The sequence below is a fragment of the Oryx dammah genome, unplaced genomic scaffold (genome assembly GCF_014754425.2).
Source record: "Oryx dammah isolate SB20612 unplaced genomic scaffold, SCBI_Odam_1.1 HiC_scaffold_29, whole genome shotgun sequence".
NCBI classification, from domain to species: Eukaryota; Metazoa; Chordata; class Mammalia; order Artiodactyla; family Bovidae; genus Oryx; species Oryx dammah.
In genome coordinates, this window is record NW_024070213.1 from 86,581,787 (window position 1) to 86,605,422 (window position 23,636).

General features: G+C 42.4%; 1 protein-coding gene across 1 annotated transcript; it reads right to left on the bottom strand.

Annotated features, from left to right (window-relative positions):
- Nucleotides 1-10,372: 10,372 nt before the first annotated feature.
- LOC120858186 (tubulin alpha-1B chain) lies at nt 10,373-14,050 on the bottom strand. The gene is made up of 4 exons (XM_040234090.1): nt 13,758-14,050; nt 12,159-12,381; nt 11,875-12,023; nt 10,373-11,530 (listed from the first exon to the last, which is right to left on the bottom strand). The coding sequence occupies exons 1-4, from the start codon at nt 13,758-13,760 to the stop codon at nt 10,550-10,552; spliced, it is 1,356 nt and encodes a 451-aa protein (XP_040090024.1). The 5' UTR covers nt 13,761-14,050; the 3' UTR covers nt 10,373-10,549.
- Nucleotides 14,051-23,636: the final 9,586 nt, after the last annotated feature.

Here is a 23,636-nt window from a genome sequence, read left to right on the forward strand (position 1 = left end):
ACACAAAATACACATACATTAGTGTTTGTGTGTATATATAATATCTATACATATGTGTGTGTATATATAATATCTATACACATGTGTGTGTGTATATATAGTAGCAAGATAATGAATGGACCTGAAGAGCTGATTTCCCTTTTAGTAACCAAACTTGGAGTGAACAGAATCCAATGGGGCGAGTGGGCAGAGATAGTAAGCAAATAAAGCTGGCTGGGTCCTTGGCTTTGTTGCATGTAAGGAGAAGAGAGCACAGAGAAGTGGGTTGGGCCTGATGAATGACCCTGGCGCTTATCTCAAGCAAAGTATTTTAACGATCTTGTTAAAACACAAATCTGCCCCTGCTCAAAAGCCCTCAAAAGCAGTCTACTTGTGCTTAGAAATTCACCTGCCTCAAAGTAAGAATACAAAGCCCTGGGAATTTCCTGGTGGTCAGTCGTTAGAACATGGCACTTTCACTACCAAGGGCCTGGGTTAAATCCCTAGTCCAGGAACTAAGATTCCACGAGATGCTAGAGGCTGCCAAAACAACAACAAAGGAACAAACAAAAAAGCCCTCAGGGGTTACAAAATGGTGACCTCTGGGCTGCAGTAGACATGCTGTGTTTTGTTTGGCTTACAGAATCTTTAGCAAATTTAAACAAATGTGCCTTGTCAGCCCAGTTGTGCATTTGAATTTGTGACCTGGGAGGAAGCACTTCTCTGCTGCTTCAACTTGGCCTCATCCTCACCCTGACCTTTCCTCAGTTCCTGGTGGACCCTGCGCATCTCTTTCCTGCCCAGGAAAGAGCCATACTTGCTGTTTCTTCTCTCTGGAAGAGTTCTCCCTTCCCCTCCTTCTTCCCAGTTCACTTTTGGTTGGCTCTGGTCTCCTTCAGATTTGAACTTAAATGTTACCCCAGTACCTTATCTAAAGCAATCTGATTTTGTCCTTTTATTTATCACTTGTGTGCTAAGTCACTTCAGTTGTGTCTGTTTCCTACCCTATGGATTGTAGCCCACCAGGCTCCTCTGTCCATGGGATTCTCCAGGCAAGAATACTGGAGTGGGTTGCCATGCCCTCCTCCAGGGGATCTTCTCGACCCAGGGATCAAACCTGAGTCTCTTAGGTCTCCTGCATTGGGAGGTGGGTTCTTTACCCACTGGCACCACTGAGAAGCCCTTTATTTATCACAAGTTGCCATAATTTAATTTTCTGCATTTGTTTGTTTCCCCCATATAGGTTCCTAAAGGGAAATAATCATATATGTCTTTTATACAGTTACTCTTAAACTCGTCTCCATGTGTAATTCACGTAGGCACTCAAATATTGGCAGATGTAGTGAGAAAGATGGCAGACATTGCTGATTATCAGAAGAGCTGGGTTCTGGTTCTAGCATTGTCATCCTGGGTTACACTTGATCTCACTTGCCAAACTAGAAGACCCTTAAGATTGCTTCCAAATTTATGAATCTAACGTTCACTGCCCTTTATAGTTTACACAGTGCAGTGACATCACCCAAGTCACAAACTGTTCCATATGATCCCTTTAGCAACAGGCTAACATAAATTCTGCTTAGAGATTTATCATCATCCAGAATGTACAACTGAAGTAAATTTTTAAGAGGCAAAATATCAATAAACAAACTGGAAAGTGCATAGTTTAAGCTTAGAACTGAGAAAAATAGAAATGAGCTTAGAACTGAGAAAAATAATCTAGAAGACTTCCTTTGAGAAAGTAGTAATTGAATTTATTTGCTTTCAGGTCCTTGAGCCCTTGTTTACAAATTTGTTGGAAGCAAAATAACTTTCTTTCCATTGCCTATGTTTAGAATTAGCAAAACCATCTCTGTTTACTGACTTAACACTCAGAACACTATGCAAAAAGACACTACACATTCTCTTGTTAAACTTATCAAATTTCCCTTTGTCCATATCTTATCTTCCAAGGCTCAACCCAACTATCTTTTCTTCCATCTTTTCTTGAAGGGATTTCCACCTTCTCCAGGCAGCATCCAGTTGCATAGTTAGTTCAGTGACCAATTAGACATAAAAGTGAAGAAGAACTAAAAAGCCTCTTGATGAACCTGAAAGAGGAGAGTGAAAAAGTTGGCTTAAAGCTCAACAATCAGAAAACGAAGATCATGGCATCCGGTCCCGTCACTTCATGGGAAATAGATGGGGAAACAGTGGAAACAGTGTCAGACTTTATTTTTCTGGGCTCCAAAATCACTGCAGATGGTGACTGCAGCCATGAAATTAAAAGACGCTTACTCCTTAGAAGGAAAGTTATGACCAACCTAGATAGCATATTCAAAAGCAGAAACATTACTTTGCTGACTAAGGTCCGTCTAGTCAAGGCTATGGTTTTTCCAGTAGTCATGTATGGATGTGAGAGTTGGACTGTGAAGAAGGCTGAGCCCCGAAGAATTGATGATTTTGAACTGTGGTGTTGGAGAAGACTCTTGAGAGTCCCTTGGACTGCAAGGAGATCCAACCAGTCCATTCTGAAGGAGATCAGCCCTGGGATTTCTTTGGAAGGAATGATGCTAAAGCTGAAACTCCAGTACTTTGGCCACCTCATGCAAAAAGTTGACTCATTGGAAAAGACTTTGATGCTGGGAGGGATTGGGGGCAGGAGGAGAAGGGGGTGACCGAGGATGAGATGGCTGGATGGCACCACTGACTCCATGGATGTGAGTCTTGAGTGAACTCCGGGAGATGGTGATGGACAGGGAGGCCTGGCGTGCTGCGATTCATGGGGTCGCAAAGTCGGAGACGACTGAGTGACTGAACTGAACTGAACTGCCCTGTTTTGGAACATTCATTACTTTGAAATGTTATTTAAATCTTTTGTATTGTTTAACTTTACCTCCATTTGTGTCTTTTCTCCTTTCCTCTCTCCTTAAAGGGTTGGAAATCTGTATTTGGCTTCTAATTCACCCCTTTCATTTCAACCCCAGTTCTTAAGCCAGTGTAGTTCTCACAGTAAACACGCTACTAGTACTAGACAATGTTTGTGGATCTGATCTGCCCAGGAGATTAGTTACCTATTCTTAGTAGGGGAAGGGCCCCCTGGACTGTGGAGAGTAAATTTCAGTGTCCTCGAGCAACACAGGGAAGGGAACTAATCCAGACTGAGCCTCCACTAAATGCTAAAGATTAACAGATACTTTACAAAGATTAGTTAATTGGGTGTCACAAGGACCTTACAAAATTGACTTTATTTATTTATTTATAGATGAGGAATTAATTCAAAGAGGTTAAGTAACTTGTACAAGGACTTACAATAGTAAGTGGTGTAACTTGGCCTCTCTGACTTCAAAGCCTCCTTTTCCCCCAGTATTCTGCAGTTGTCTTTTAGTAGATACATCCCCTCTACTTCTGTATTCCCTTCATTACTATGTTGCTTAGATACTTAGGGTAATAGACTGCTAAATTTGAACTTCAGTATCCTCAAGAACCTTGGTACCAGCTTGCCCAGCTTATTTAAAGGGCACACTGGGGACTTCCCTGGTGACCCAGTGATTAGGAGTCCACCTTCCAATGCAGGGGATATGGGTTCAATCTCTGATCAGGGAACTAAGATTCCACATGCCACAGTGCAACTAAGCCCTCGAGTCACAACTAGAAGCTGCCTGCTCTAGAGCCCAAACGCCACAACTAAGACGCAACATAGCCAAATAACTAACTAAATAAATACAGGAATAAATATTTAGATGGATAAATAAAATAAAGGGCTCACTGTTCTGTTCCTTCTTGCGGGGCTATCTTTGAGCTTCCAAATGATAAAGACTTATTGCTGAATAGCACTTTGATGCAGAGAAAAGACCCAGGGCCACCAGTCCCAGAGGTGATGGGGGAGGGAGAGGGCAGAGAGTTGCATGAGAAAAAGTTGCTCTTATCTTTAAATGAAAGTTTCAAATCTTTTCATTCAGATTATAGGTTATTTTAATTTTCTCATTGCTTATCTACATGTCCTAATTTTCCACAGAAAACACAGTGTTTACAGAAAAATTCCTGTTCACTCTGACTACCATGGGCTGAATATGTACCCCTAAAATGCATGTTAAAACTCTAACCCTCAGCATGATGTATTAGGAGGTGAGAACTTTGGGAAGTAATTAGGTTCAGGTGAGGTCAAGAAGTACAACCCTCCTGATGGGATGATTATCTTTTTTTTTTTTTTTTTTGTAGCTCCATGCCCTATGCAGGATCCCCCACCAGGGTTGGAACCCATGTCCCGTGCATTGGGAGTGTGGAGTCTTAACTACCGCACCACCAGGGAAGTCCCAGGATTTATCATCTTTCTAAGAAGAGGAAGGGAATAGTTGTTTTTTCTCTTCTCCACAAGAGGACTCAGCAAAAAGATGGCCAGCTATCTGCAAACCAGTTAAGAAGGCTCTCTCTTGACCCTGAATCTGCTAGCACCTTGGTCTTGGATTTATCAGTCTCCAAATCTTTGAGAAATAAATATTTATTATTTACACTATCACACTATCTGATCTGTGTTATTTTGTTAGACCTATCCGAATTAAGACAGGCTATAAACCTCCTTCCTTATCTCTGGTGGAATTTGGACCAGTTCCTAGAAATAGATCAGCAACTTTGGAATTGCCCTCTTGTCTAGGGTGCTAGGGAGGCCAGAAAACCACGGGTTCCCTTTAGGCAAGGCCTCTCTGGGTCTGAAAACTTTTATTGTTGTTGTTGGCAAGGGTGAGGGAAAAGGTTTAAAAAGCATGTTTTGATAGATTCTGTTCCTTTGTCCCTACCTATCTCTGCCCTCTCCAAAAATATTTGACAGAATAGTCATAATTAAAGATTGGCTTGAGACACCAGGAAATTTTATGAAATCCTAGTCTCTGGGAATGGAGAAGAATCTTAGAAGTCTTCAGTCCTGCCTGTTTGTCCTTCATGACATGGATGGCACTATGGTCCATTGTTGGTCCTAGCTCATCGTTACAAAGTGAGCTGTGATGTTTTTATTTTGTGGTTGTTTTTGTTTGCTTTTTAAAATATTTATTTGGCCGTGCCAGGACTTAGTTGCAGCATGTGGGATCTTTAGTTGTGGCATGCGGAATCTAGCTCCCTGACCAAGGATTGAACCTGGGACTCCGGCATTGGGACCATGGAGTCTTAGCCACTGAACACTGCCAGAAACCCCTGCGGTGTTTTTCTTCATTCTTAGCTGTCCTCTCTGGGTTCCTGCTATTTCTGGACAATAGCTCTTCATGGGTTTCTCTTGTAATTTAAACATCCTTAGTTCTCCAAGTTGCTTTACCCAGTACCGCATCCCATTCTACTTGCTCCTTGGAGGAAGCTCTCTGGTCTGTCCATATCCTTCTTGAGGTGCCCAGAACTGGGTAGCAATATGCACAGTAGGATGATCAGTGAAGAGGGTGGTGGGAATGCTCCCTTGCCTAGCTTTCCACACTGCTGTATAGAAGGAGTGCCTAAGGTGACATCAGCCTGTCCTGGCAACTGGGTCACAGCTTGACTCATGGCACGTGTGCATGCCTTCGATCAACATGAGCCAGTAGAAGTTCCTACATGCCTGTATCACGAGACATTAGAGCTGGGCCAGAGAGAGGCTGAAAGATCTTATTTATGAAGAATCTTTAGAACAGAACAGCAGCTTTCCCTTCTACCTCGATTTGATGTCACTGTCCCACCCTAGAGTGTCTTCCTGAGGCATTTTAGATCTTTGGTCCTGGGGAAAAGAGGAAAGCAGTAGAGGGACAGTTACCTCTAGTTTTCAGAGTTAAAAATCTGAATCTCTGCTTCAAGATTAATTCTCAGACTATGAAAATATCTAATGGAGAATTGGACTGCATCTGACATAGCCTTCAAGGCCTTGAATAGATGACACTTGGGTTTTTATCATCAAAGGAAGACAGAATGAGTCAACAGGGCAAAGGTGGTAGGATCAATTATGGTTGTAAAAGATCTTATAGGCTGAGAAGAGTGTTTGAAGGCCAAAAGTAGGAATGCAGTGATGAGCTTGATCCATCACTGTTGGACACAGTAACATACAGCAGGCTGTCAATTGGGAAATGAGCTGGTCAGCTGAGGGATGGATGGATGGGGTAGGGTATTCATTTTGGTAGAGGAAGAAGATGGCCCTTGCAACATAATGATATCTGTATCTACATGATGATGCCCACATCATGTTATTAACTTTGTGTCAGTATTGAGTTCAGATTGATCGGGCAGCATGCCTCCTCCATTACTACAGATTGACCGCAAAGCCATATATTTAAACTCATTCCACACTGGGAAGTACCCTAGAGGCTGGAGATGAAGTCAAGAACTCGGAGTGTGGGGTTTTCTGTGGCTAACTGATTCACAGTGGCCTAGAAGGAGGCTCGGCTGTCTCCAGGAATGGACAGAACAAGAAATGACAAGCCCATGAATGCCAGGTATGCCAGGTTAGTCACTTTCTCTTTGTGGTGTATCTTTTAGGCTCAGCTTCAAGGTGATGGGGAGGGCAGAGTTCACAAATCTGAGCTTGACTCTTCTGGGCAGAGAACTCCTTGTCAGTGGTGCCATCTGCAGGGCATTAAGGAATTTGCCAGGAATTTGATGGGACTGGGAGAGGGAAATGGCATCTCTCTCTCTTCCCTCCCTCAAACCTCTTAATCTGAACATGTCCCTAAATCATAGCCCTGGTCCTCCAAAAGGCTAAAAGATTCCTATTTCTCGTGGCCTTTTGGCAGGCAATATTTAAGACATCTGATCCTGCAAGGCAGGACACAGGGCTGTGATATGACTTCCCTTAAATCTGTCCTCTGTAAAAAACAAAGAAGTGGGCTCCTCCCATTTTAAAGTCAACTCAGTGAGGTTAAGAATGCTAAGTGGTGAAGGCACTTCACCTTTAACATTCTTTTAAAGGTGGATAGCTATAAGACTTCTTGGTGGTCCAGTGGTTACCTGCCAATGCGGGGGACACGGGGGTTCGATCCCTGGGCTGGGAAGATTTTGCACACTGGGGCAACTGCTTCTGTGTGCCTCAACTGAACCTTTGCTCCCCAACTTCTGAAGCCCTCATGCCCTGGAGTTGGTGCTCCGCAACAAGAGAAACCACTGCAATGAGAAGCCCCCGCTTGCCACACCTAAGACCCAGCACAGCCAAAAATAAATAATTTTTAAAAATAAAATGATGTGTAAAGAATTTTTTCTTAAAAAGGTGAGTGGGTGTAAATTGAAGGTGTTGTGGTTAAGGTTAATAATCATGATTATCTGTATTATCATCCTCACCATCTCTAAGTAAACCCTTCTTGTGCTTTATTTATTTCTATTTCTTTTCTAAATAAATGGCTCAGTCTTCCTGGACAGTAGCTCTGGTGTCCTGCTGAGGAGGGCTGTTAAGCCCTTAGGAGGGCTGCTTCGCCTGTTCCTCACTTCCCAAGTTCGGACACACAACTATAAACTTAAAGTCCTTTCAGATCTGAGTGAGCTGTTTGCCACCCTCAACTCCCCACAGACACCTGGAGAAAGATAGGATGGAACTCTGTGGTACAAAAAGGAAATAGGCTCAGAAGATGCAGAGCCCCTGCCTAGTAACAGAACAAGAAGTGTCTCAGTCAGTCAGTTTCCAAGCCCTCTCTACCCTGAGGTACAATTTCTCAAGAGGTGCTAAAAGAGACTTGGCCTGAAAGAGTGAATGCATTTTACAAAACCTGAATTTACTGTTTATATGAAAGAGAACCAATAAAGAATCTGGCCTAAGAGGGAAATAAATTATTATTATTAATCTTAATGGAAGTACATTAAAGCACTGTGTGGGCCATAAACATTACTGTGATTGCTGCTGGGACAGAGATGTAGATAATAAGACCCACAGCGCAGCCGCCCCCCCCCCCCCCCCACACACAAAGGAATGCTTGATGGCATTTCCTGGTTGCCTCAGCATTTCATTATAGCCATTTCCCACCTCCCACCCCAATGTCCCACACTTAGTATCTCACATTACCAAAGGCTTTGACTACTAGTACCTACTAGTTATCTTCTTGATTTATATGATTGGGAACAAACAGGACAGAAAGAAATACTGAATTTTAGCAGCAACCAAATAATTAGGGTATAAGGGAGATTGGAGAGTTTAGAAGGAATGTAAATAGAAGGTGGCTTATAAAGGGAACCAAGTGTGTTAATTGCTCAGTTGTGTCCAACTCTGCGACTCCATGAGCCTGCCAGGCTCCTTTGTCCATGGGGATTCTCCAGGCAAGAATACTGGAGGGGGTTGCCATGCCCTTCTTCAGGGAATCTTCCTAACCCAGGGATCAAACCCAGGTCTCCTGCATTGCAGAAGGATTCTTTACCATCTGAGCCACCAAAGGATTGCATAAAAGGCAACCAAAGACAGTGAAATTCGAGTTGGAACTATAGAAAATAGAAAACTCCTTCTCTCTAAACTACAGGTTTCCTCCCTTTTAAAAGATGAAATATTCCAAGTATACAGGGGGAAAAGGTAATAAAATTGGTATCCTTCTGGGTTTTGTATATAACTCCCAACAACCCACGTCTCCTACTATTGTGTAGTTTCCTCCCACACTGAATAGGACTGACATGTGGATATTGTAGAAATAGGATATTGTAGAAATGAGAGTGTTAGTTTCAAGATATTGTGGTTTTCAACTTGCCTTGTCCAGGATCACCCTGGACAACACCCTTGTCCTGGATGTTGTGAGGACACTGAAGCAGTCCTATGGGGAAGTCCCTGTGGTGAAGAACAAAGGCTACCTGCCAACAACCAGTACTAACTTGCCAGGCATGAGTGAACCCCCTTGGAAGTGAATCCTCCAGCTAAAATCAAGGATTCTGGGGAAGGAGGTGGAAGGGAGGGTCAGGATGGGGAACACACGTACACCCATGGCTGATTCATGTGAATGTATGGCAAAAACCACCACAATATTGTAATTAGCCTCCAATTAAAATTTTTAAAAAGAAAAAAATAAAATCAAGCATTCAGATAACTGCATCCTCAGTCAACATCTTTACTGAAATCTTGAGAAATCCTGAGTCAGAACCATTCAGCTAAGGTGCTCCTGAATTCCTGACCCTCAGAAACTGCATGGTCATACATATTTTTTTTTTATATACATATATTAAGCACATATACATATATTGTTTTTTATATACAAATCAGTTTTAGGGCAATAGATAATGGCATTGCAAATACCTATGTACTCACCACCCAGACTGTTATAACTCTTTATTACATCTTTTCTTAAAAATACAAACATACCCCCCCCCAAAAAAAAACAAGCAAAATATCCTGTCCCTGCTATGTGCCTCTGGACTCAAAAAGCAACATGGCACACCCTAGTGTGCTTTTCCCTCCAAAACCTCCTCTGTATTGGTTTCCCAGGCTCCAGCCTAGCTACCTCTCTCTTTTATGGCAAGAGAGACCTTTCAAAGGTTCCAAAGCCTCCCTGAAAGTTCAATACTAGCAAATTCCTATCTTCATTTGGGCACTAATTAGGGTTCCCATCACTGCTATAAAGGCCTGCATCTGCCTTCCCCTGGGACCTGATTTCTGGCTACAATATGGGTTGCTGCGCACGGCCTGTAGTGCCTCCCAACAGAGCTCTCTGAAATGTCTGTGGATTTAATCAGGAGTTGAGAACTATTAATATTCTCTAAGTTTATAGGACTTATTGACTAGAGAAAGAACTGGCAAAATTTTACTCACCTCTATTCTCAACTTTTCAGACCTTTATAATCCATGTGCCTCCTCAGCTTTTAAAATGTATTTTCTCTAGGGAGATTTAACCTCTCTCTTCTATAGTGGGCTTTAGATGTAGCCACACTATATACTGGAAAGAATGTAAACTATGCCCAGTGCTACAAATTAACTTTGTCCTAACCTTTCCAAGTGTTGCCATATCATCCCTTGTAAAGCAGCTGCTCTTCCACAGGTGTATGGCTTACTCTTCAATTGTTTCATATTGTTTTGTTGGACAGCAGGGAATTCTGATCCTGCAACTTTCCTCCTTCCATCATTACAGAGTAGGAAACAGTTTTTACATCTTTCTGCTCAAATATTCCCCCAGCCACGTTTACCTAGTCATTAATTCTGATAGGTTAGCAGGCTTCTTTACACAGCAGTCATAGTTGTAGGATATTAAAAATCTTCCCAAACCTAACTTATAATTACCTTATAACCTTAAGAACTAGAGTAGCAAAATCACTCATCTGAAATTTGCATCTTTCCAAGGTCTCTGAGCTGGATTTCAACAAAATACTGGTTGAAGTAATGTTAACAGACCAGTTTCAGAGTACACCTTCCCCACAGAGATATCTGGAGCAAAATCCTTGGTATTACTTCCAGTGGCAGGCTTTCAGGTATACGAGTGAAAAGTGGAGAAACCAATTTAGAAGCACAGAACTCTATTTGCTTTCTTAAAATCTTTACTTTTGAGACACGACATAAGTGTTACAGACACACATGGAAAAGGAATACATGATCATAGTTGAAAGCGAAGACAATCTAGTCAGAAAGGTTTTATGCCTGTCAGCTAATGCTGAAGCTGAGTATGACATGCTGCAAGGCTCAAAGGAATGGTGATTAGTATTCCTCTCCTTCTTCCTCTCCCTCTCCTTCCACAGAATCCACACCAACCTCCTCATAATCCTTCTCAAGGGCAGCCATGTCCTCACGGGCCTCAGAAAACTCTCCTTCCTCCATGCCCTCACCCACATACCAGTGAACAAAGGCACGCTTGGCATACATCAGGTCAAACTTGTGGTCCAGGCGAGCCCAGGCCTCAGCGATGGCTGTGGTGTTGCTCAGCATGCACACAGCTCGCTGTACTTTGGCCAGGTCTCCACCGGGTACCACAGTGGGAGGCTGGTAGTTAATGCCAACCTTGAAGCCAGTGGGGCACCAGTCTACAAACTGGATGCTGCGCTTGGTCTTGATGGTGGCAATGGCAGCATTGACATCTTTGGGAACCACGTCGCCACGGTACAACAGGCAGCAGGCCATGTATTTACCATGGCGAGGGTCACATTTCACCATCTGGTTGGCAGGCTCAAAGCAAGCATTGGTGATCTCTGCTACAGAAAGCTGTTCATGGTAGGCTTTCTCAGCAGAGATGACAGGGGCGTATGTGGCCAGAGGGAAGTGGATGCGGGGATAGGGCACCAGGTTGGTCTGGAACTCTGTCAGATCCACATTCAGGGCTCCATCAAACCTCAGGGAAGCAGTGATGGAGGACACTATCTGGCTAATAAGGCGGTTAAGATTTGTGTAGGTTGGGCGCTCAATGTCGAGGTTTCTACGGCAGATGTCATAGATGGCCTCATTGTCTACCATGAAGGCACAATCAGAGTGCTCCAGGGTGGTGTGGGTGGTGAGGATGGAGTTGTAGGGCTCAACGACAGCTGTGGAAACCTGGGGGGCTGGGTACATGGAGAACTCCAGCTTGGACTTCTTGCCATAGTCGACAGAGAGGCGTTCCATCAGCAGGGAGGTGAACCCGGAACCAGTTCCCCCACCAAAGCTGTGGAAAACCAAGAAGCCCTGAAGACCTGTGCACTGGTCAGCCTGTTAAAAGAGGAACAGAAAAAACATAGTTATTGCTCTTTGTTATGTCATCATAGTAAAGATTTTCACTTTTCATATTAATTCCAAAAATTAGATTGCATTTTGACAGAAACTTTTAAAATGTAGACCTTCCTTAAATTACTCAGCATTTCTTTATTAAAAATATCTTCATGACATCAAATGACATCAAATAGTCCATATTTTAATTGAACTTTAAAAAAACTATAAAGGAATAATTAACCTCACTCTTTATTGCATTTCAGTTGTGTTTGAAAAAAAAAGAGCATATTTCAAATATCTCTCTTAGGTTCATTAATTTACTTTATTCTTGAGAATACACATACCAGTTTCCGAATTCGGTCCAAGACGAGGTCAATGATCTCCTTGCCAATGGTGTAGTGACCTCGGGCATAGTTGTTGGCAGCATCTTCTTTGCCTGTGATGAGCTGTTCAGGGTGGAAGAGCTGGCGGTAGGTGCCAGTGCGAACCTCATCTGGAAAGGAAAATGAAGCAGCCACCCATCAACGACCCACACAAGCTCCACCCCAGGGTATCAGTGGAGTCCACAGGACACACCTCCTGTCCCAGATCCCCAGGATTCTCACTGAAGCTACTGAGGTCAACTCACCAATGACTGTGGGTTCCAGGTCTACAAACACTGCCCTGGGCACATGCTTGCCAGCGCCTGTCTCACTGAAGAAGGTGTTGAAGGAGTCGTCTCCTCCCCCAATAGTCTTGTCACTTGGCATCTGGCCATCGGGCTGAATGCCGTGTTCCAGGCAGTAGAGCTCCCAGCAGGCATTGCCGATCTGGACACCAGCCTGGCCAACGTGGATGGAGATGCACTCACGCTGTGAGAGAGAGAGAGAGAGAAAAAAAAAAACACATTAACACACACACACACAAAACCCACAAGACATTTAACAAAAATGCTAAATGTTTACGGAAAACTAGTCTTAGATTTGCTTTTAAAATGGGATGCTTTTTAAAAAAAATCTAGGGTAGATGGGCTATACTTCTGATATACATTGCTTTTAATTAATTTCCTTTCCCCGTCTAAATCGGGAAGGCCTCTTTCTAGACCAAGAATAGAGCTTAGTCATTGCTTCCTTCTTTGAGGATCAAGATAAAGAGGAGGTCATCCATCTAGCGCCCAGAGCCCAGAATGCCATTTTAGAGTAGGTGGCCAGATTTCCGGGCAGCTCCCAGCACAGGAAGCACGTGGCCAGAGCAGTGCAAAGGAAATGCCGGGCCGCAGGGACGAGGGGTGGGGCTCTGCGGCAAAGGATGAATGAGCAATTCAGGGCGCGCGCGCGCCCGCGCCCCTCTGCGGTTCGCGGAGTCGCGCAGCTGCAGAAGTTCTTAAAAGCCACGTCTGCAGAGGCGCAGCCATGGCCAACCATCTTCGCTTCATGCAGGCGTGAAGCTCGGTTCAGCATCTCCACACCTGTCACGACGCAGCAGGGGATTATCGGAGACCCAGATCCGATTTCTATTCCCTCAAAACCGCCATCACCACCACCTGCTCCCACACGCATTCCTAACACAGCGGCAGGGAGAGACAGATGGCCTTTACAGGCTGCTGAGAGCTAGTTATCTTAAGATATTGGTGCAGTGCAGCACATCGATAAGGAGTCCTTTTCCATGTTCACCTTACTCCTTAGATTTTAAACGAGAACCCAGGGTAACAGGAAACAGGCCCTCCAGTCATAGACCTGCAGCGCCCCAGCGCGCACGCGTCTACTGCAGTGGCGGGCTCCGGGCCACTCCCAGGCGGGAAGGTAACGGTCGCGCGTGCGCAGTTCCTTCCCGCCTCCGGTTTTCGTGCTGAGGAGGAAGTGAGGGCGGGGAGAGCCCGCGCGCGCGCTCGCTAAAGGCTGGGGTGACTCTAAGAGGGGGATGGGAAGGCGCGGGAAAAGACTGCAGGGTCTCGGGGGCGCTGAGCCCAAAAGTTAGGGCTAAATGAGAGCGCTAGCCATGGTGAAGGAGAACCAGTGCCCCGCCATCCCGTTCTACAGTCTCGGAAGAAAAGGCGGTGGCCCCCTTCCTCATGGGCCCCAGCCTTTCTCCACAAATCGAGGTCTATCTACTCTCACCCTGGGCTCCCGCCTCGCTCTTCGCCCTCCAAATGGACAGCGGTGGGGCAGCCCTCTCCAGCTAGAAGCCCTTGGCGATACCCCGGCTCGTTTTCCCCCGTTTCCCTAAGCCAAGTCGACGGTCCACTCACCATGGTGACTACGGATCAGCAGGCGCAGGCAACAGGAGTAGACACGGGTCCCGGTTACCGTCCCCGACAAGCTAAGAGTCGAGGTAAGTAACGCACTGGAGCGGGGGCGGTGCGGGAGCCACTTAAGTAGCGGTCCGGGGCGGGGCGGGCAGGCAAAGGCGGTGCCATGGCCGCAGGCCCCTCCTCCGCCCGAGCGCACCCACTGGGCGCCCGGCTCAGCCGCCGCAGAGGCGGGTTCCTGGCCCGGAGCAGCCTCCCCGCGCCAGCCGTGCGGGGCGGGGTCCGCTGCGCCTGCGGACCGCGAGCTCCGGTGCTGCAGTCTTTGGCGCATGGCTGCCAGAGCCGGGGCGGGGGTGAGGATGGGGGTGGGGCGCAGGTTTGGAAGAAACCAACATGGGAATGAGGGCTCGATTGCCTTTATTTTGGGTGAATCTTAAGATTTAAGAAGTCTACACAGTTTTAAAGATGAAGCACCATGAAATGCAGAAACTTGTGGTCCAGATAGCTCAGCTGGTTATTTCCACGTTGTCATCATTTGTCAATGAGTTTTTTTTTCCTCTTCCTAGTTTCTTTAAAATGGCAGTACAGAATGCCTGATAATGTGGAGGAGCAAGGTTTAGAAAAAATTGAATAGTTTTACTTGGTTTACTTGTTCTTTAAACTAAAGGCCCCAAATAGTATTTCAGTCATTTAAAGAGTAAGCACCTAAGCACTGAACAACTGAGCTGTTAAAAGGGTAGGGTAGGCCCCATTTTTAGACAGAAACCAACCAACTTTATGAAACAGCTCTAGGGCCTTTTAGAACGAGAGATTTAAAGACACATTTCAAAGTTGGTAGCCGAATTGAAGAAGTGAGGACAGAAACTTGGGGAGAGAGGAAATTGTTTGACTATCAAAGATGTTAGGAGGTAGAGATTCCTTGGACTAGAGTTGTTTTTTTTTGCGGGGGGCGGGGCGGGTTGCTGCGGTGGGTCATCCTTGCTGTATACGGGTTTTCTCTAGTTGCGGTAATGGGAGGCTACTCTAGTTGCGGGCCACAGGCTTCTCATTGCTGTGGCTTCTCTTGGGGACTGCGGGATCTAAGGCGTGAGGGCTTTAGTAGTTGTGGCTTTGGGGGTCTGGGGAGTTGAGGACTCAGTAATTACTGGCAGTTGGGCTCAGCCACTCTGAGGAATGTGTGATCTTCCCAGACCAGGGACCAAACTCATGTGCCGTGCATTGGCGGGCAGTTCTTAACCACTGAATCTCCAGGGAAACCCTAGAGTTTTGTAAAACTTTTTTTTTTTAATTGACATACAATGTAATTGACATACAAAGTTACATTACTTTCAAGTGTACATTGTTGCATTACTTTCAAGTGTACAACATTGTGATTTTACATTTATATACATTGTCACTCTTAAAACAACCAGTTATTTAAGCAGCAAGATGGGTTTATTTAGGAACAGAAGAGAATCACAATTTGGGACAGGCAAGTGATGGGGAGTCAGGCGAATCCAGAGAACAAAGGAGAGTGCTTTTATTTGATTTTAGGAGGAAACTGTAGGGGGGACTGTTTGAAGAAAAATTCATGGAGAAGAATGAGAGTTCAAGATTGCTGCCATTTCTCACTGGCTGTAAGTGGTGATTAGAGTATAGTTGCTGGGGCAGGGAGGGATCTGCCTTCCTTTTTTTAAAAGCAGGAGATGAAATACCTGTGTTAAAATGTTCTCTCTCATACCTTAAGAGAAGTAAGATTCTTATCTTCCTTTTCCCTGCTGGTTATGCAGACTGCAACTGGTGCTACATGTACTGAGAGTCCCTCCTTCAGGTCTTCCTGACTCCATTTAAAATGAGGTTTCCTTTATTTATGTTCACATTTACGACTTCACTTTCACTTTTTACTTTCATGCATTGGAGAAGGAAATGGCAACCCACTCCAGTGTTCTTGCCTGGAGAATCCCAGGGATAGGGGAGCCTGGTGGGCTGCTGTCTATGGGGTCGCAGAGTCGGACACGATTGAAGTGACTTAGCAGCAGCAGCAGCAGCAGCAGCAGTTACCCCTTTCGATCAAGATCTTTCCTCAAAAGCATTGCTGATCAATGCAGATATAATGTAAAGAAGACTTAGTATTATTTCTTATTTGAAAATGCTTTCCATGTAATTTAACATATCAAATAAACCTAATTACTCTAATATCTTTCTTTTTATAAGGAGAGAGAACAGATCCTTTGAGATGCTCCAGGACTCCTCTGGAAAAATGCCAGTTAGTCTAAGGTCAAAAAGTCTTAATTTAGAATTTGATTTTGATAATGTTTGTCAAAAATATTAGAAGGTTCAGACACTTAATTAAATAGGATCACAGATAATTATGAAATAATATTTAAATATTCATTTTACCCAAGTAATAAAAAGATTTCAAAAGCAATTATAGAAGGTTACATAGCTACAAGAAGCTTTAGCTCTTTTACAAATTGATTTTGGCAAGGGATCTTCTACAGCAATCTGTATTTTTAAGAATGTCTTTTTTCCCTCATAAATCCAGTTTTATTAGTTCAAATATTGTCTTCTCAAAAACTTACAAAGCTTATCTAGAGAAGAAATGATGCAAGGCAATTGTTACAGAGTAAGTTCAGGTTTATCCTTGGAGGAGAGCATATTTACCTATATTTGTTTGTGAAGTCGCTTCTTGTGTCTGACTCTTTGTGACAGTATGGACTTTACCTCACCAAGCTCCTCTGTCCAGGGTATTCTCCAAGCAAGAATACTGGAGTAGGTTGCCATGCCCTTCTTCCTGACCCAGGGATCTTCCTGACCCAGGGATGGAACCCTTGTCTCTTACATCTGCATTGGCAGGTGGGTTCTTTACCACTAGAGCCACCTGGGAAGCCCCATAGGTAAATATGCATTACATTAAATGATTATAAACTCCTACATAATATAGTTAAAATAAGTCGTATGCTTTTTGGAAATTACAATGTAGTTTCATTCTGAAATGGCTCTGCTATACTGGGAATGATAGGACAGGGAGGGGCAACAGCATCCCCATGGTATTGCTGGAAAGGGTTGTTCTAATATGAGTAGGCAGAATAGAAGTTTGAAAGGTGGGACAACAATTTCTAAATTGATGTCAGATTTACAAATATCTGGGAAGCTACCAGCAGAGTTCATCAGCTTTGCAAGTAGTTGTAAGAAATGGAGGATGTTCTTTTAAAAAAGAACTGCTGCTTGGCTCTAAGTCTAAAAAGACAAGGCAACAAAGTATGAGCCTACCAGCGAGTGACTACAGCTTTGAGTTGGCATCTGCATATGTATAAGGCAGCAAGAGTGGTGGTTCTTGTTTTAGCCTTTTCGGCTGGCTACATAGACCCTTTTTGTTGCTTAATTTACTGTGGCATAAGAACAGCAACCTGCAAATAAGTTGGATGATTTCACAGTAAGAAATGAAGTGTATTTGTGGCCCAACACATACTTACATATATAAAGCCATGCTGGTAACTGAAATGAAAGTTTAATAAGCTGACATGTATCTCCTATTTTTAGTATATGCCATGCATGTATTCTAGTTTGCATTTTATGAAATCATTCTCTTTTTTAAATAGATAATAAATGTAAATCTATCTATAAATTATAGGTAAATTGAAGACACATAGTATCCATTTGTCTATACGGATAAATATAGATAATATATATATATTATATTTAAATACATGCTAATCTTAATTCATCAATGTTCCATAATCACAGTTTGAAAAAATAAGGGAATTACAGTAAATCCTCCCACAGTGGTAGGAGAAAACTTTCATGGGCGTTCCACGGTTTCTTAGCTTCCAAGGGAGTGCTTGTTGCTTTGCCTTCATTTTCTCAGTATCATTCCACATAGTTTGCAGTTAATTTATGTTTATTATTCTAAATGTTTGACACTTTCTCTTTGATTAATTTTGTATTCTCAGTTCTTTCTCTGACCTTTTAAACTGTTTGTAATCTTTGCTTCCCATTGAAAACTAGAAAGCAGACAGTTGTGAACTGTTTATCATAGATAAGTATCCTGCAGTAGATTAGCAAACTTTCAAACACATTTATAATTTTTCTTTATTTATTTGTGCTTGTGCTAGGTCTTGTTTGCTGTGTGCAGGCTTCCTCTCCAGTTGCAGTGCAGGAGCTTCTTACTGTGTTAGCTTCTCTGGTCGTGGAGCACAGGCTCTACGGCGCAAGGGCGTCAGTAGTTGCGGCTTGTGGGCTCTAAAGTGCAGGCTCGGTGGTTAGTTCCTTTGTGGCAGGTGTCCTGAACTGGGGGTCATGCCCTCATCCCCTGTGTTGGCAGGCAGATTCTTAACCACTTGACACCAGGGATGCCCATATATACATTTATAAATGCTTCCTCATAGTAAAACTTTTCAGTGTGGCATAAAACATTTGTTAATGGACCTAAATATTTTTTTGTCTCTGTAAAAATTAAAAAACCAAAAGTAGATACATTTATGTTTGCCATTTAATATTTATTTTAGTTGGAAATGATTTAGATGATTTAGATATTCAATGGAAATCCATTATTTTGTTTAGCTCAGTATAAACTTTTATTTTCATGTAAAATAAGTTGTTTTTAACAGTGATGCTTGGATTAGATGTTAAACAGCTAAACATCTTGGGTTTTTGTTTTGTCTTTTGCTGTTGACAAATTCTGTAACAGAAATAGCATGGGGAGGAGAAGGAGATGACAGAGGATGAGATGGTCGGATGGCATCACCAACTCGATGGACATGAGTTTGACAAGCTCTGGGAGTTGGTGATGTACAGGGAAGTCTGGCCTGCTGCAGTCCACGGGGTTGCAAAGAGTCAAACATGACTGACTGACTGAACTGAACTGAACAAAAATGGTAAACATAGACTGTAAAAATTCATAGTTCATATTGAACGATTTTCTTATTCAGATTTGGTGAACGCTTTATCAAATTAGAATAAGAAAAATATATATATATATAAATTATTTTTGCCACTCCATGAGGCATTTGGGGTCCTAGTTCCCCAACCAGGGATTGAACCTGTTCCCCCTGCAGTGGAAGCACAGAGTCCCAACCACTGGACCACCAGGGAAGTCCCTCTAATAATTATTCTTGTAGTCATAAACCTTTAAAATGGTTTCCAAGTCAAAATCCAAATTTGTGCACATGTCTCAAACAGGGTCATAGAAGACAGGAGTATATTTGAATATTGTCTCACTTTTCTTAACAGAAGATGGAAAATAATTAGCTTGACAGAAAGATGAGTGTTAGCAAACCACACTGCTGAACTCCGTTTTGCTGTTTGCTCTGGATGAAAGCCATTTGAAAGCAGACACCTCCCTCCTCCTAGCTTTGCAGAACCTTAGAGCGCTCATTGCAGAAAATTTCTCCTGTGGGCCCATGTTTCCCCAGATACCTTTCTAAAATCATTAGCTTTGCTAACCTTTTAATCTGTGAATTCCCCTGCTGAGAATGAGAAAGTATTTGAGTTTTTTTTTTTTTTTTTTCCCAAGATCCCGGATAATACCTTAGATTTCAGAGAGTAGCAGAGCCATAAGAGACATTTAAATATGATCTAGTCTGGTATCTTTATGCCAGGAAAATGTTGAATAATGCTAAGGCGGTTTATATTGCTACCTTTTAGTATCTGTGAGGAAAGGCTGACTTTTTTTTTCTACTTTTTTACTCATACTAAATTTCCATTCAGTTCCATCACACAGTCATGTCCACCTCTTGCCAAGCTTCCCTGTCCATCATTAACTCCTGGAGCTTGCTCATACTCATGTTCATCGAGTCAGTGATGCCATCCAACCATCTCAACCCCTGTCATCCCCTTCTCATCCTGTCTTCAATCTTTCCCAGCACCAGGGTCTTTTCCAGTGAGTCAGTTCTTCACATCAGGTGGCCAAAATATCAGAACTTCAGCTTCACCATCAGTCCTTCCAATGAATATTCATTGGACTGATTATTCAAAGGACTGATTTCCTTTAGGATGGACTGGTTTGATCTCCTTGCAGTCCAAGGGACTCTCAAGAGTCTTCTCCAATGCCACAGTTCAAAAGCATCAATTCTTCAGCACTCAGCTTTCTTTATGGTCCAACTCTCACATCCATACATGACTACTGGAAAAACCATAGCTTTGACTAGAGGAACCTTTGTTGGCAGAGTAATGTCTCTGCTTCTTAACATGTTGTCTAGGTTGATCATAGCTTTTCTTCCAAGGAGCAAGTGTCTTTTAATTTCATGACTGTAGTCACCATCTGCAGTGATTTTGGAGCCCCCCAAAAATAAAATCTGTCACTGTTTCCACTGTTTCCCCATCTATTTGCCAAGAAGTGATGGGACTGGATGCCATGATCTTAGTTTTCTTTTATTTATTTATTTATATGATCTTAGTTTCTAAATGCTGAGTTGTTGTTGTTGTTGTTTAAATTTCTGGCTGCGCTGGATCTTAGCTGCGGTGTGTGGGTTTCTCATTATGGTGGCTTCTCTTGTTATGAAGCGTGGTAGAGCCCAGGCCAGAGCTGGTCTCAGTAGTTGTGGCATATGGGCTTAGTTGCTCTGTGGGACGTGGGATCTTCTTGGGCCAGGGATTGAACCTGTGTCCCCTGCATTGGCAGGCAGATTCTTATCTGCTTTACCACCAGGGAAGTCCCTGAATGTTGAGTTTTAAGCCAGCTTTTTCACTCTCCTCTTTCATCAAGAGGCTCTTTAGTTCTTCTTCACTTTCTGCCATAAGGATGGTGTCATCTGCGTATCTGAGGCTATTGATATTTCTCCCAGCAATCTTGATTCCAGCTTGTGCTTCATTCAGCCCGGCATTTCGCATGATATACTCTGCATTGAAGTTAAATAAATGAGGTGACAATATACAGCCTTGATGTACTCCTTTCCCAATTTGGAACCAGTGTGTAGTTCCATATCTGGTTGTAACTGTTGCTTCTTGACCTGCATACAGATTTCTCAGGAGGCAGGTAAGGTGGTCTGATATTCCCATCTCCTGAAGAATTTTCCACAGTCTGTTGTGATCCACACAATCAAAGACTTTGGCGTACATAGTGCAATTTATTTATGTTATATATTGATATGTATACTTTGTCTATATTTAACAACTAAATAGTAGTTATCTGTCACTTGAATATAAACAGTATTATCAGCTGTCTTAACTTTTTAACTGATTTTGTAGGTCTTTTTGTCAGAGTGTTTCAGGACCTATAGCTATTTGGTCTGAGTCTGATATAGTGGGAAAACCTTGTGTTGCTATTTGAGTCTCCTATCTTTGCTACTTAATATCATGGCCATTTGCTACTGTTCTAACAGTCAGTAATGGGTGGTGGTGTTTTTTTTTAAGTCAGTAACATTTTTAATGGTTCCATATTTGGTTTAGACATAAAACTTTACAAAGTATTTTGTTCGTTTTACCAATTCTATAAGGAAAGATAAAAATAATAAATAGAAACAAGTTTATAAGCATCAACTATTTTCAAACACTAGACTCTTTATTCTTTTTGTTACAATGTTATAAATTTATATATGGCATTTTGTGTATTCCCTCCCCCCACAGATAGATGTATAGGGGAGAGAAAATTGACTTGGATTTCAGATAGTACTAATTTCAATTCTGACTTATCAGTTAATAGTGGTATGACTTTAGACTCATTATTATCTTTCTCAAGCTTCATTTATGAATGGAAATGAGTATTACCTTTGGTGTCATTTTTTCTGTTTGAGGTTGTTGTCTGTTTGTTTTGCAAATGTTTAAATCAGTGCAGTGAAACTGAATTTTAGAGACACTGGATGTCATTAATTTGGATATCATTAGTTTATTATAAAAGGAAAACATGGAAATTATTTACATGAAAGATTTAAAACTTCCCTGGAATTGGCAGCTTCACATGATGCCATTTCAATAGTTTATTTCTGTTTACTTATTTTCCAAGAATGTCATCATCTCTAATAAGAAATAATTCTTACTGTCTAGAACTACTTTAATGCCTCCATATTCTGGGGGAAGGATTATCTCTAACTTTATCTCCAACTTTCACAGGAGCTGGTTTTCTTTAGATCTCCAGCCAACAGCTACTACTGTTGCTTGCAATACTTTTCATTGAGGTTTTTCTGGAAGCATAATGCCTCCTTTGGTTACAGTTTCGGTTGTGCTCATTTCAGCTAAAATTGGCCAAAGAGAGGAAGAAACTTTCTAAATCTCTGTGATGCCTTGACCAGCCCCCATTGTGATTAGTACTCTGCCTCTGCAATGAGGAGAGACTCGCAGTTGAAATCATCTTTTTATCAGGCTGTCATGTTCAGTTCCACTAGTAAATTCTATCAGCTTTACCATCAAAATATGCCCATTACTTTTTTATCACATTGCCTGATTTCATAGCATTTATAGAATATGAAATTACCTTGTTTGTATATTTATGTTTAAAATTTCTCCTTAATTAGAATGCAAGCTCCATGTCTGTTTTCGTGGAAATCAGTTTTGATTGCTGTCTCTGAAACCACTTTTTTTCTCTTATTTGTTGCCAAGATAATTCCCCTCTTTTCTTTAAGGGTATGCATGTGCTCAATCCCAGGGATTGAGGGAACCTTGTTTCGCTTTGCCAGATGCTTGCTTTCTCGGTCTCCTTCATAATTGGACCCAGTTCTGGCCAAAGCAACATAAAGGGAAGTCTGCTAGGGTGTTTCTGGGAATGACTTTTCTCCCTGATCAAAAAAGACTGCAACTTGAGAAAGCCCTCTTGTTTCACTCCTATCCCTTGCTTTCTGCTTTTGGAAATGTTCTGTGAAGGTATGATGCCTGGAGCCAATTTAAGACCTTGAGGGTCTTAATGTAAACAGAATCAGCATGCCAACTGGTGCTCTAACACTGTGAAGCTGCTTAGCCAATTGTAAAGCCACTTTTCTTCAGATTTATTACTACATACTAGGTGCTTAGTATGAAATTGGTTGTTGAAATGTTGAATTTGGTGATTGATTGGATGTGGGTGTGATTGATTGATTGACAGGGTGTGAAGAAAACTGAGAAATGAAGGTTAATTTTCAGGTTCTTGGTTTAAGTAACTGGTTGAGTGGTGGTATTTTTCAATGAGATCGGAATCCTGAAGGAAGAAGTGGGTGGGAACTGAAGAAGGGACAGAGGAGAAGCTAACAGTTCAGTGTTTGACACATTTTGAGGTTTAAATATCTGTGGCACATGTACTTGGAGATATTCATTAGTCAGTCATATATGCAGGTATGAAGAGAAAAGAGAGAGATACAGATTTGAAAAGTTTTCAACATAAAGATGATAAATAAGCCATGAAGATGATTAAGACCAGTCAGGGGAATATATAGAGCTAGGAGAGTCATGGTCTTTTTTTTTCTTTCCTTTAATATTTATTTACTTGACTGTACCAGGACAAAGAATATTCTAACTACTGCACAATTGCACTCATCTCACATGCTAGCAAAATAATGCTCAAAATTCTCCAAGGTAGGCTTGAACAGTATGTGAACTGAGAACTTCCAGATATTCAAGCTGGATTTAGAAAAGGCAGAGGAACCAGAGATCAAATTGTCAGCATCTACTGCATCATAGAAAAAGTAAGGGAATTCCAGAAAAACATCTACTTCTGCTTCATTGACTACACTAAAGCCTTTGACTGTGTGGATCACAACAAACTGTGGAAAATTCTTCAGGAGATGGGAATACCAGACCACCTTACCTGCCTCCTGAGAAATCTGTATGCAGGTCAAGAAGCAACAGTTACAACCAGACATGGAACAATAGACTGGTTCTAAATTGGGAAAGGAGTATGTCAAGGCTGTATATTGTCACCTTGCTGATTTAACGTCTATGCAGAGTATACATCATGTGAAATGCTGGGCTGGATGAAGCACAAGCTGGAATCAA

Excerpts from the sequence above, each read along its gene's own strand:
- LOC120858186 (XM_040234090.1), bottom strand. Across the intron at positions 12,024-12,158 it reads CCTGGAACCCACAGTCATTG|ATGAGGTTCGCACTGGCACC; the intron begins GTGAGTTGACCT and ends TTTCCTTTCCAG. Across the intron at positions 11,531-11,874 it reads TGGACCGAATTCGGAAACTG|GCTGACCAGTGCACAGGTCT; the intron begins GTATGTGTATTC and ends CTCTTTTAACAG.